We start from the raw sequence: 14,745 nt of genomic DNA, 5'->3' as shown, positions 1-14,745 counted from the left end.
CTATCTCTCAACGTGACAAGCTTAAAAACTTTTAAAAAATGGCAAGATTTGCAGAAGAAAGTAGCTTATTTTTTTTTGTACTACTTTTATTTTTATTTCTGTAAAACCGGAGAAGTACAGAGGTAAAGAACTCAAGATATAATAACACAATATACATATAAAAGAAAGAATCATTTCTTCAAAAAAATCCATGTCTAAAATGTTACAGACTTTGGCATACTTCACGGACCTAAAATTATTTTATCGGAATGCGTTAATTTTTTTTGTCAAACAATGTTTGAGATTATTCAGGAATAATAATGCAGAATAACAGAATATGAACTCCCGTGATTTAAACTTGCCTACATATCAACAGTATTCGACGCAGTAATTTCAAAGCACGTCGCTGCTAGTATGTGAAGTGATGAAAAAAGCTCCGCACTACTTCATGTGCGTCATGCGGTAACATTTTTTTATAACGCGGAACAGCACCTATCCTTTCCAGCGTCAAAAGACTTTCATGGAAGATTTAGGATCAGTTTTTATATTAAAGCCAACATCGAAGCATTCACTGCGTCACGCGAGGCCCACGTTAAAGTCGCTTGCAGATTTAACCCGCCTTTAAATCTCTTACGAAGCGCCGAGGTCAAGTCACCTTTACGGCCACGCAGATTTGGAATAAATTACTGCAAGGGACTGGAAAATACGTTCTTTTTACACCTGCCGTATTCGACGAGATACGCGCTGATAATCGCGTCGCGTGGTAGTCACCGCGCACGGGTGCCTTAATGAGAATGCGGCGCTGGGAGATGCTTCGGCGCGACATCGCTCGGTTGCATTAACTCGCAATGTCGAAAGGACATTAAACATAGAAAATGTCATTTTCCAACCGGAGCTTTGAGTTCACATTGCGTTTTACAGCGAGTTGATTATATATAAAACAGAAAGGATTTGAAACTTTGTACCATTAGCCAACGAGGTAAACATTTTCACAAAACATAAAATGCAATCTCGTCAAATTTATAAATGATTTTCGCTCCAGTGTGTGTGTGTGTGTGTGTGTGTGTGTGTGTGTGTGTGTGTGTGTGTGTGCGCGCGCGCGTGCGTTTACGTGAACTGGTACTTTACAATTCAACATTATAATATTGCTCAATTTTATGACTTTTTTTATGTAACTACATTTTTAAAAAATATTTATGACATGTAATTGGAAATTGTATCAAGACATGACACAATAATGAATTTGAGATTTATTGCTTTTGTATTACATCCTTGTTATATCACTGAAATGTCATCATCCACACGAAATAGGAACGATTCATGTCCGATGTTTTACTATATTAAATTCACAGGAAACCCTCAAACAAAGCGTGACTGAACTTGCAAAATTTATGCGCAATTGCAAATACAATAGCTGTTGGAATAATTCACCACCTTACAGGATCCGGATTGACACAGCTGGATCTCTCCCAAAATTCGCTGAGTAGCGTCCCATCTGTCGCGTTGCGAGACCTTCACCATCTCCTGATTTTGAATTTGAACCATAACAAAATCACCGTCATTCACGACAAGGCTTTTGAAGGTCTTGATACACTCGAAATCCTCAACCTTTACGAGAACAAGGTCTCCAGCATAGAGCCGGATGCGTTCAAAGGACTTGATAAGTAAGTCGCTTTTACTGCACATTGCAGGATTTTTAGAAGATCAAAGCGGAGTCAAAGAATTCTTTTATTCAAAATTGAAAAAAAAGAAGCTTGAAAAATAATTTATTTAGCTACTAGCTAATTTAGAACGTATAGAACATAAAAATCTTAGATCGTTATAAGATAGTACGCTGATTAAATGAACGAATAAATGAATAAATAACTATAAATGAGTGACAAAATATTCTAGTCTACCACTAAAGGATGGTTTTCAATCTCGCCTTTACAGCCGCAAACTCAAGAGGCTTAATTTAGGCGGAAACGAGCTTACGAAGATTCCAACTCAGGCATTAAATTCGTTAGAATTGTTGAAGAAACTAGAAATGCAAGAAAATCGCATATCAAGTATAGAAGAAGGAGACTTCGAAGGTAAATCATTTCGATAATATTTCAATATTTTGCGTATAAAACATGTCCTATTTTTAACACCTCTAAAAATTTATTCTAAAATAAATGCTATTTTAAAAATACATATATAACTCATTTTTAATTAATCAACTAACGATATTTTTTACAACAGAACAATTGTAATTTTTATGAAACCAGCTTTTTAAGTCAATTATCGATATATCCAAATAACATGCTTTTAATGAAAGGACGTGTAACGGATATTGAATAAAATGGCTTCATCGATAAAACATTTTATCTTTTCAGGATTGAAAGCACTTGATTCGTTAGGATTGGCACACAATCATCTCCGAGAGGTCCCGGCGCGTGTATTCTCCCACTTAACGCAATTAAACTCTTTGGAACTCGACGGAAATCAAATTACTCACGTGGATCCTAATGCATTCATCGGTCTTGAGGGTAAGTGCAATCAAAGCTCTTTATTTCGATTTTTATAACCACGATGTGCGATCGATGTATACACAAGTACAGCAAACACTTAAATTTAAAAAAAAAGTTTTTATTTTTTATTACATATGTTCTAAAATAGAATATTTAAAAACGATAGCTCATGTAACAAACTGTGATAAAAGTGATTTTATCAATAATATGTAAGAAAGATGTGACATTAACGTCATTTGACGTATATTTATAGTTTGAACTTGTGTATACAGCATCGAGGCAGATGCTCGATTCCGATGCTACCGCGGAATTCGCGCGGCTTGTGTTCAGTTTACCGTGAAATTCTTCCAGTCTTTGTACATCACGTTCTACTTTATTTATCGTTGCGAACGCCACAGCTGCTTAGCATTTAAATTTACCGCGTGCCACGGCTGCATGCAATCGGTTCCCTTTGGGCGTGGATATAAACGAGCGAACGACACTTTACAAACTACCCTTCATCTCGTTGCATCCCATGAACGCAAGCTCGCCTATCAAGATAGTATTTCAACAAAGCGTTATTTCATATGAACGAACAACATCGCCGCTTTCAACGATTTAGTCGAGCAATACCGTGTGCGATCGACAAGACAAATGAATAAATCGGACACACAAAATGGTATTGTGAACAAATATACGCAAAATATCGATATTTCTCGATTTTGATAAAGCAATATCGAAATATTCAATTGTCAAAAATAATATCGCTATCATATTTTTCTCTTAAATTTCTTATAAAAATTTATAATAAATTTATAATAAATAATATTGTTTATATTAAAAATAAATTTTAAAACAGTTTAATTGCATTCAATTTCGCAATGTTGATCGATCTAATTAAAGTTTTCGAACAAAGTGTTGAATCCATTCTTGCGTAAATTCTTCCTGATCGATAAAGTATTTATTCGCCACTCTACGAGAAACTTGACTTGATTATAACTAACTACAAGTCGGTTGAAAAAAAATTGTTTGAGCGTATGAAACAACTCTTGAGAGTTATTGTTAATGCTCTTCACGTAACGAAGTTTTTTTCTATCTTGTGAGCCAGATTGCTGCCACTCGCGTTCAAATATACATATTTTATACTTTTGTGCAATTGTTTTAATTACGTTACTTCTACCGTCAAGCGGGAGAATCAATTAACTCTTGCATAGAAATTAATAGCCGTGGAAATTTAACGAGAAGAAAAAAGATTTTGAAGTTCTCGATTTTGTTTACGCATTTTAAATAACAAAATATATTTCTTTTTTTTTCTATCCTGTAATCTTCAATCTTTTATTTCAGAAAATCTGCAGTATTTACGACTGGGAGATAATAATTTACATTCAGTACCAAGCGACGCTCTACGGCGTTTACATCGTTTACGTCATCTTGATTTGCGGTCAAATAACATCACTGTACTTCCGGAGGACGCATTCACGGGTTACGGAGATTCCATCACTTTCCTTAATCTACAGAAAAATTTGTAATATCTTTCTTCCGTATGCTATAAGAATTAAAGTCACGTATACATAAGTTGGTTCTGCGCATAAGCTTATTTTTTGCAATTTGAAAGCAACTAACTGATGGTTCATTAATCAATGACAAATCCATCAAAAAACTTTTTTTGGCATACGTCAAGCGCTCTACGTTACTTTACTCTCTTTTTCAGGATTAAAGTGCTCCCGCCTCTGGTATTTGAGAACCTCAATTCGTTAGAAACTTTGAGTTTGCAAAATAACAAACTCACACATATCCCAGAAGAAGTTACGGAGACCATCGTTGACACTCTACGCCACATCGATATAACAGGTAACGTATTTAATAATTTCTCCTTTCTAATATTAACATTAATTATAAGATTATTTTCTTCAATCAAACATACGATAACTGCAAAATCCCGATAACTTCCTTTCCATCTAAATTGCACCATTAAATGTTTAATGCCAAAACACACGAATGAGATATATCTCAAAACTCGTTTTTAATTATTTCTCAAATAATTAATACTTAATACTGCACAAATATAAGTGCGCTTATTGACTTCTTTTATAAAAACTTGTAGTTTTAACGAAAATTTAGAAATTCCGTTTCGGTGGAAGTTACATTCAATTTTACTTATTTTGTCTCATTTCTCTCTTTCGTTCCGTTTTTCTTTCTTTCGCGCGTAGATAACCCTCTGATTTGCGACTGCGAGCTGCGATGGTACTCCGTGTGGCTCGGGAGTTTGCGCGACAAGGACGACGAGATGATGTCAAAGAAGCGGACGGTCTGCACGATGCCCTCAGAGCATCGTGAGTACTCGGTGCAAAATATACCGCTCGAGAGGATGGGCTGCGTGGCCGGCAAGAATGCCGGGAGAGTCTCGTCGGCGGCTACCGGGTGCAAAATATACGTCGACGCGTCACTACCGTTGATCGTTCTCGCTGCCGTTCTAGCGTAAGCGCGCCGAGGGGCGCGCGACTTCGTGATTGAAATATCATCGACTTTTCGTCTCGATACCAGCGGGACGATCAAACGATTCTATTTACAATCGATCTTTTCATTGAGCGCCATTATAATTGTTGGAAATCACGACGAACTTTCGGTTTCATTATTCAATCCTGCAAAGAGCTTGTTACGGCGAAGAAACGTTCCTTCCTGGTTTTTTTTTCGGGGTAATCGTGACGCGATAGCGGAGACGCGTCACGATTCCGCGATAAACTTGCCCGCTGACGTAGAGCCCAGCCTTCTGCAGAGAATGAAATGAAACTTTATTGCGCATCTCGTCGCGCTATAATTTGATATATTCACGGTAGACATGGCTCGTCATAAAAATGACATAAGACGGCTGCGACGCAAAAAGTCGGCGCACTATCGCGATGTCAGTTTGTTACGATCGATCGAGTACGCGGATCTTAGCAGATTTTATCGAACACCAGTGAGAATCTCCTCAATCTCGGGCATCTGGGCGTTATTACACGAATTGCTATGATTCGAAACGAGGGAGGAATGATAAATTCCTCCGAAGAGCCGCTTTTTTATTTCCCATCGAGGACAGGTGTCTGTTTCGTGCGCGGAAAGATGTATCAGGCGGATAACTGCTTTTTTTGTGCAGACGCGTCCATGCAAGGCGATCGCGCATGAGCAATCGCGTAGCATGACAATCGATCTTTTGAGAACTAAATATTTAAAATTCTTTCGGATACTCGCCGGACGCTTTCGCGATATTTTTGCTCTCTGTCCAATCATCGGAAGTTCCTTCATCGGACATTGGATTCAATCAATTTTTCATACACGCGCGGTTATCTATTCTATTGCCTGCAAGACAGTTTGCCGGAATATTTGGATTTTAATCGAATTGGCATTCTTGAAATTCTTTGGCGCTGTCTCTAAATTATTATTCGATACTCGTAATGTGAATCAATTAATTTTCGCGGTAATTGCAATCCAGCGATAAATTTATTTGCTCCAGTCAATCAAGCCCCCCGCGGAGTAGAATTTGCGAGAGTAGGCTAGTCATGCTTAAAAAATCAATCGCATCGCGGCAAGCTAGATCGCCGATCGGTAAGTGCCACGAGCAATTCTTTGCAATTGCCGCGTGTCGAAATGATAATCATAGACGTTGCACGGCCGCACAGACATCAGCGTAACAAGCGGCGCGTAAGAGTTATACTTGCTACGACGGCGGATTTATTTCTGATAAAATCATTGTTATTTGTGGAACTCTCAGATGCTTTACGATCGAATTGTAGACGCCCACCGCAACCGTAGTAAATAAACTACGATTCATGCTGCTTGATAACTCGTCAATGAGACTTCTCTCACGCAATACAAAGTAGTTATTTGGCAACGAGATATGTTGTTCACTTGTACAGTTCGATAGTATAGGGTCTGAGTGGTTGCTAAGATCGAACGTCGATCGCACGATCGTCCGGTGGACCGAAGAATTCTCGCTCGTGAAAAGAATGCACGAGTTTTCTTCACCGAAACGTTACATATCAGCATCGTTGCCAATTATTTCGTGGTTATTTGTTAAACTCGCGGCGCGAGGCGTAGTATAGCGTAGCGGATTCGAGTGGCCGGAAGTCAGTCGTCGGAAGTCGGCCGATACCACCGGGCCACTCGTCATATACATATCAATACGTTCCCGTTGAACGCAGTGCCGCGAATCGTCGACATCCCTCGTAATGCTCGCATTTTTTCCGTACGTCATGATCTTCCGAGACTTTGAAAAAACACTAGTTATGATTTTTTACTTAAAAATTTTCGGGAAACAGATTATTGAATCTTCCCGCTTAAATTATTTTTGGCGTAAATAAACTCTTGTTCAAGCCACAATGATTAAAAAGTAATTGAATTATTCAATTAAAATGGAAAGTCAAAAGAGGACAATGTTTCTGACACCCGTCTTTTGCCAACTTTTCTGCTAGAAGCTTTTCTGTCCCTGCGCGGTAGCGGCTAACATCTTGAGATCGCCTCGATACTTAACTAACTCGATTCGCAAAGACCCGACCGCTCGAAATGAAATAATGACTGTGCTGATGACACGTAATACTCCCAACAGGAAACCGACACTTGTCAAAGCCGGTAGAGCACAAACGCGGTTATTCAAATGCCTCGTTGCGCCCGTTTTACGACTCGGTTACTTCACCGTCGCTACAGCTGACGTGTACCCTAAGATTACATCATCTCGCAAAAGGAAGCACGTGCAACGCACATATTTGCGGCACGAAATGCAAACGATCACACCCGCGCAATTCCTTAATTGTGTACAAAATTTCTCTCTTCTGCTTAATAAACTAGGATAATTTGTGGTTATGTCGGAAAGATCGTGACGTACGAAAATATATGCTAAACGTGCTTCGCATCGAGAAACCTTCGAATGCATCCAAGGATGCATCGAGCAACGAACACGGAGGCATATCGTGCGGAAGATCGATCATAGAGGCGCAGTTCACGGGACGTAGTGCTGATCACAGTGCTAATGCAGAAAGTAACATGTGTTTTGCTATTCGATACATATAATAAGAATAAGGTAGAGTTTAAGCCTAAGGCATTATTATAAGATGAACATGTTGCGTGGCGAAATATTAAGGACACGCGTTATATAACGCGCCAAGCCGTGCTTTTCGAAAGAGAATTTCGAAGCTATCAATTTTAGAAAGTACTTCAGGCCTTCAATTACCCTACTTCGTTTCATTATGTAAAATAGCGGTTAGCAAGATTCAATTAGTAACATCCTATGCATTAGTTTCGTCAAAAGTATTATTCTTCAAAAGTTAGGATTTTTTTCTTTTACGAATAATAAAAATAATTTTCAGCGAGTATTTCAAAATTAAAATATTTTAATATTTTAATGTGAAATAAAGACAGAAGTCACTTTTGGGGCACCAAGGTATCACGCAATAATTTAAAACTAAAATGGACTATTAAACAAAACAAGCAATAGCGTGATGGTGCTTTACATTTATATTTTTTTTTGTATGCTGCATAAGGATTTATTTGTTTTAATTTGATGCAATATGATTACGTCGATGATCCAGAAGAAATATAATTAATACAATGTTAATGTCTCATTCGCTCGAGTGAAGATTTTCTTTTTCGAATGCGCAGGCAAAGGCGCGCAACAATACCACATACATCCGTACACATATCATTTATACGCCCAAGTCTACTTGTAAGATAAACTGATTAATTAAGTCGATTTAAGGCTTGACGAAGCTGTAACGACTAAAGATCGTATACATATCGTGAACGTACGAGATTTAAGAGAATTTATTTGTTAACATATACATATATAGATATATACATATATGTACGTTACATATAATATATATATTATTATGCATTATTACGATCATAAAAGATATATATTATATACCTATATCTCTTATATATGCACTGGATGTTTTTTCTAAGAAGTTATATAGATAATGATACGAAGCCGCCGAGCGCACATTGACGTTGAAAAATTAGTTTTTATTCAAGTGAGGTTTCATCATGCTTACGACCTGTTTTATCATTTTACTCGTATTATACTACGTTTTATAGCAAATTCAGTGTAGAATTTTCTAAGTAAAAAATATTTATCATTGCTACTATATTAAACTTAGATAAGTAAAAGATACGCCGAATGCGATCCTCTGCAGGCCCTACATTTAGCTTAGGATTCGTACGAGGCATATCTATATATTTAATACTGACCTTTCCCGCTCTTTCCCTGTTTATTATAATTCTGTATGTATAATTTATAAGTATATATAATTATTTTGAAGTTTATGTATATTTATGATTATTAAAGGGAAAAAACGGCAATGTGTGAACGGTAGTAAGTTACAAAAAAAAAAGTTGATAGACACGAAAGTACAGCTAGCAAAATAGTATAATTATACCTGAGTCAGAAGTTCGGTATATATACCTAAATCAATTAATTATTGATGAGAAACTGAAATATAGTAAGAAGAATGTCTCAAACTTCTATGTTTTGCTTTCTTATATTCCAATTAATAATCCCAACAACCTTCCACACCACTGAATATTCTTTCTCTTTGCTTACTTGATTAATTGATAAAATAAATTAATAGAACAAAGTTTTCTAATTAATAGGAATAAAAACAAATCTATTGTCGCGGTAAAAAATTTCCTCAAATTTAAATCAATTATCTGCTCGTACACGCGAAAGCTCTCTTACCCAATTCGCTAAACAACTTCCGGCTCGGGCGTTAGGACATATCTTTAAACAATTTTTAGAGCGATTATAAGGCGAAAACGGGAACGTACAGTCCGCGCGTCTCTAATCTCTTCGCTGCTGGATATCATAGCGACATACGCTGGTAAGATGCTCTGAACACTTGATTATTATTCATAAAAATGCTATATAATGTTGAATCACATTTCACACCTTATCGAATAATAACTGAATAAAACCGAGAGGTGGAACTGTTTCTAGAATTCTGACAGTTTACAAACAGCGAGAAGAATACTGAGCGCTTATCAGTGGCTGCAGCAGCGAAAAGGCTACAGATCGCCGGATATCGAGCCCGCAGAACCATGTCGAGACATATCGCTGGGTGCCGGCGCTGGACTCGTCGGGCGCGCCGTTTATTATTACTAATTATTATAAGCGGATATTTTTGTACAGCGTCTTACAATGTGGTCGGATCGTTGCCGGCGCGCCCAACGGGCGTATTCTGGCCCGCTAATTATACTTACTTCACTTGATAACGCGCGAATACCCTGAAAAGACGCGTGAATACGCGCGAACACGATGATACCTAAATAAGCATACGTGCGTGCGTCAGCAGGATGTGTAAACGAAATTGTCGGCGGTCCCACCCAGGACCCACGCCCACGCGTAAGGACGATAAACGGAGCTTAATTATATCGATCGAAGAATATTATCTTTATAATCTCGGTGCTCGCTCACACGTTGCTTCTTCGCATGACTCGAGAAACCTCGTATCTGTGTTAACACACACAATATACTGTACACAACACGACACATGCATTATATACGCGCCTATGTACACGCAAAACACGACACACTTAGGTTTTACGGAGCATTTCCATCCCCTTTTCTCATTGTCTTCAAGTAAAGGAAAAAAAAAAAAAGAAAAAAAAAACTATCGTAATTCCTACGTGTATAAGACGTAAAGTCCGTGTAAAATTAGACATGAAGAGAAAAGTTAGTTACTGAATCAGTGTACACGTCTACATCTTTCAACGTAAATGCTCTTAGGCAGAGGTACCTATATACACACATCTAAATGGACACACACACGCGTACGAGATTAAATCACGCCTAATGTTATATCGATGTTACATACATGGTTGTTATACCACGCATACCAACACGTACACGTACACGTACACGAATTTCGTCTGTATATGTCTATACATAATGTTACATGTATATGGTCATATGATAACTATTACGTGATATCTATGTATTATGAAACATTTTTCTCGTATCGGCCCGCACCTGTCGGACCTGTCTACTCAAATTCTAATGTCTATATGTCATTGTTTATTATGTCGTTAATGATTAACGTGTATATGTGAACTTTCAAATGAATAAAAATGACATAAGCAAAAGCATCGTTAGTTCGTCATTTGCACCATTTACTGCATTTCAATAAAATAAATTGCATAAAAACCGGCGATTCTATTGATTCGGCCGTTGATAGCATAGTTATTTAATTAGAATGTGAAGTAATTTACCCAAGTTTCGCTTTAGTACCGTCGCATCGGTAATCAATACGAGATATGTATATCGACAAGTGCACAAGATAACGCTAATCAATATCGAGTGCGAGCACATTACGATTCTAAATGCAACGGAACTCTGGGATGCATTAATCATACCGCATCGCCCAGCAATAGTGTTTGGCGTACTACCAACAACGTCAAAGATGAACTTTGGGATTTCACTCTGGATAAAAAGGTATTCATGGCTTTTAACACGTTTTCCGATTCCCAAATTAAATAAATATCTTAATTAAAGCTCCACAAATCATAAACTAGTTATCAAATTAAAAAGCGTGGTGAAAATTTTTAGTAATTATGATAAATGTGTCAATATAATCAGTAATATAAAGAGCTTCAATTTGTTATAATAGTTCACTAAATGTATTCCACATTCTCTTTTAATCAAACGTATTCTTGATATACTAATATAATATAATTAATATAATTAATAGTTCATTTTATCGCAAGTTTAAAAGTTATTTGTAGCCATTATATTAATTATCTATTTTTTCCTAATTGACCAATCTAGAAACATTCGAATCAATATAATGCGTAAAATTAATATCCATTTGTTATCCGTGATAATCACGGACTCTTTTAAAGTAGATATAATTGAATGCAGTCTCCTTGCATGCTGGGCGATTCTAGCAGTTGCGTTGGTATACAGTGCAGTCGGATATTTCATCTCTCACACACTGTGCGCTTCGTTAAATCATACCAAAACTACAAAACAAGGAAATGTCACGTCAAAATACGACGTCAATCAGCAAGAACTTGGACCGTCGTTATTGAGAAATAACGAGACAATGGATACGTCGTACTGCATTTTTGAGCAATGCAAGATCATTACATGCTCTTACATACCCGAGAAACTCGATTCAGGAAAAGTGATAAAGACTTTCATCGAGAACACTTTCAAGGTAATAATCATCATTTTAAGATATAATAACCAAAATACAAATAAAAGTAAAAATTAATATATTGCATATATAAATTTTAAATAAATATTAAATATAACATAAGATTTTTAAAACGTTTCAAATAGAGATTTTATAGAACTTTTGAGTGTTATTACATAAAAAATAATTTGACCAATAATTATTTAACAGGTTAAATGCGGCTCAAATGTTGCTGTAAAAATAAAATTCACAAAATCGGCGTTTCCCGGCAATAAACTTCGAAAAAAGTGGTTGCAGACGGATTTAGCGATCAATGAATTAACTTTTGACAATTGCTTCCTAACCAACTTAAACAAAAAAGCCTTTTCCTCAACAATATTTCATCGGACAACAAGACTTTTTCTAATAAACAATAATATATCTATTTTAAAAAGAGCAACTTTTCGCTATCTTCCAAATCTGAAAGATTTCTGGATTATAGACAATAAAATAAAATGGGTCGACAGGAATTTATTAAAAGACGTTGGAAATACCTTAGAAACTCTTCAGATCGAAAATGCTATCGAAAATACAGAAGTTCTTCGAAATATTACGGGAGAATATCCTTTACCTGCAGTACAAATATTGTCTCTACGATACAACCGTATCCCGATTATCGATTCGCAGCTCTTCTCTGGCGTATTCAACCTAGTATCCCTTTATTTATCCAAATCATACATAGAGACTGTTTGCCCAAATACATTCGCGCCAATATCCAGATCTGTGAAACAGATATTCATGAACGATAATTTTCTGACCTCTTTACCCAAAGGTCTGTTTGATACAATAATTCAGTGGAATATCGATTTCGGTCTGACAATCAATAACAATTTGTGGCACTGCGATTGTAAACTCAAGTGGATGCAGGATATGATGAGAGAACATTCGAATGTGATAAAAAAGGATCTGATTTGCAGCTCGCCTGAAGTAAACGCCAACAAGTCCTTCACGCTCGCCAATTTTTGCAACGAAACAACAACGATGATAATAAATATAACTGATAAAACGACCACGATGATGACAAATAAAACTGATGAAACGACAACAATGATGATAAATATAACTAATGATACAACACATAACGATGTAATATCAACAACAATAAGCGTTTCAAATCCGTCTTCTACAATCGAATCTAGCACAAGAGAAACAATTCATGTCGACTGCGATAATCTGAATTATTCAATTCGTTCACAGTATTCGCATCACGTATTTTCGACGGTCGACCTCGAAATATTAGGATTCCAAAATTTCTTCGCGACGGACTACAATAACGGAAGTGTTCTGCTCACTCTACCGGATTTGTACGTATCTTTGATTTGGTTCAACAATGACGTGCGATCAAACTCAGCCAGTCTAAAAAAATCGATAAATTGCGTCACCAAAGTCAAGTGCGCCTATCTTATAAATCTTGAAGTAGGAACGAGCTATACGATTTGTTTATTGAACAATTTGACTTTTACACCGTTGAATTGTTGGGGTCTAACCACGAGATCACTTACATCTAGTATTGATAAAAACATAATTATTATTATTTTCGTTATTTCTCTAATACTAACATGCTTCGTGAGTGCTCTCATTATGTTCTTCACGGTACGGCGGAATCCTGCGATGCTGAAAGGAAACAAGCGAATCATGATCGTAAAACGTAGAACCCTGGATGCCATAGTGCTGCCGGAAGGACTTTCGAGTGACACTATCGAGTCTGAGAAAAAGAATGCGATATCTACGATCTCGCAAAGTTTAAAGGAGGACGTATACGCCGTACCCTTTTCGCCGGCGCGAAACTCGATTCACAAGAACTCTAGGAATTCGAGTGTACAGAGCGATCCGAGCTATATCTCCGTTAGACCGATCTACTCGCAACTAAATTCATGGAATTGGAAACAGATTTTGCACATGAATTCGGCAACAGATCCGCCATCCTTACCTCCTCCGCGTATGACAATGTCGTGCAACAATTATCGGCAGCATCGTACACGAATGAGAATGTCTATGACGATTTAATTTGCATGTTGCAACAATGTAATAAATACTGTTGTATTTCTGTTTAATTTTTAACTCGCAAATCTTAATTTAAGTGAAAATTGTTTTGGAGTAATTATAAAAAAATATATTTAGAAATTTCAAATAAAGTTCCAAATAAAAATTATAAAATTATGCAAAGATTATACATATCTTTCTGACTAAGATATCCTATCCAAATGTTGATATATACCTGTTTACATGTCAAACTACGTTATCCGCTATGTTCTGTATAATGTTAGCGTATAAACGTGTCCGGAATTTGCGCTCGCTTTGAGCTTGGCTAAATCTGGCTAATAGCCCAAAGTCACATGGGTCAATGTTAACTTCTAGGAACAGTACAGTAAATTGCCACAATAGAATTGTAATTCTTTTTCAAAAAGAGCACTGACTAGTAAATCTTTCGAGAATCTATCTTCCGATTTCGATGAAATTTATAGGACATTTAGAACTCGATTAGAGGAATAATATGCTGAAAAAATTAGCTTCCGAATGTTAATAGTTAAAAAATTATAAAGAATTTTGTGAAAAATGTTTCATTGTAGTTTGTGATACCAAATTTTTATTTTAAGCAAAATTTAACAGTTTTACGAATAGAATCAAAACGATAAAGCAAATTAGGCAATATATCACAAAGAAATAAAATCAATAATAAAATTATTTAGCACAAAATGCGCCAAATAAAAGCTATCTTTGCACAGCAAACAACTTTTAAATTATTAACATTTTTAATTATTAACGGAAGCCAATTTTTTCAGCATTCCATTCTCGAGTTTTAAATGTCCTGTAAATTCATCGAAATCGGGAAATAAATTCTCGAAAGGTTTCCTAGTGAGAATAAGAATACTAGAGATAAATCAATAGTAAAGATATATATTTGAAAGATATCCAATTTTATAAACGTCTCAATGTTTCAAAGTTCAAGCAATTTGCGCAAGATTTGTTAATAATTACACTTTAAATTCAACAATTTTGTATTAAAACTTATTTAATAAAATTATTGCTTATATTAAAAATTCCAGTTAAAATATTTTCATAGCTCATTAAAATAATCTACACGTATT

General features: G+C 36.3%; 2 protein-coding genes across 4 annotated transcripts in view; both read left to right on the top strand.

Moving 5' to 3' along the window:
- LOC105668778 (carboxypeptidase N subunit 2) overlaps nt 1-10,093 on the top strand; it is a 99,521-nt gene extending 89,428 nt beyond the window's left edge. For all 3 annotated transcript variants that reach the window (XM_067351957.1, XM_067351958.1, XM_067351956.1), the window contains exons 3-8: nt 1,421-1,643; nt 1,912-2,051; nt 2,337-2,489; nt 3,795-3,975; nt 4,162-4,301; nt 4,661-10,093. In XM_067351957.1, coding sequence (XP_067208058.1) covers nt 1,421-1,643; nt 1,912-2,051; nt 2,337-2,489; nt 3,795-3,975; nt 4,162-4,301; nt 4,661-4,932 — 1,109 coding nt within the window. In that variant the 3' untranslated portion in view covers nt 4,933-10,093. The remainder of the gene's footprint in view (nt 1-1,420; nt 1,644-1,911; nt 2,052-2,336; nt 2,490-3,794; nt 3,976-4,161; nt 4,302-4,660) is intronic.
- Nucleotides 10,094-10,703: 610 nt separating this feature from the next.
- Nucleotides 10,704-13,812, top strand: LOC105668777 (uncharacterized). The gene is made up of 3 exons (XM_012361345.2): nt 10,704-10,914; nt 11,341-11,638; nt 11,828-13,812. The coding sequence occupies exons 1-3, from the start codon at nt 10,883-10,885 to the stop codon at nt 13,661-13,663; spliced, it is 2,166 nt and encodes a 721-aa protein (XP_012216768.1). The 5' UTR covers nt 10,704-10,882; the 3' UTR covers nt 13,664-13,812.
- The last annotated feature ends 933 nt before the right edge of the window (nt 13,813-14,745 follow it).

This window comes from Linepithema humile, chromosome 3 (genome assembly GCF_040581485.1).
Source record: "Linepithema humile isolate Giens D197 chromosome 3, Lhum_UNIL_v1.0, whole genome shotgun sequence".
Lineage (NCBI taxonomy): Eukaryota > Metazoa > Arthropoda > Insecta > Hymenoptera > Formicidae > Linepithema > Linepithema humile.
Note: the sequence above shows the minus strand (reverse complement) of the source record. Positions and strands in the feature narration are given on the sequence as shown.

Bases quoted from the DNA above. Each gene is read 5' to 3' on its own strand.
- LOC105668777 (XM_012361345.2), top strand. From the start codon at position 10,883: ATGAACTTTGGGATTTCACTCTGGATAAAAAG. The intron at 10,915-11,340 runs GTATTCATGGCT...AATTGAATGCAG, and splicing joins ATTTCACTCTGGATAAAAAG to TCTCCTTGCATGCTGGGCGA. The intron at 11,639-11,827 runs GTAATAATCATC...ATTATTTAACAG, and splicing joins TCATCGAGAACACTTTCAAG to GTTAAATGCGGCTCAAATGT.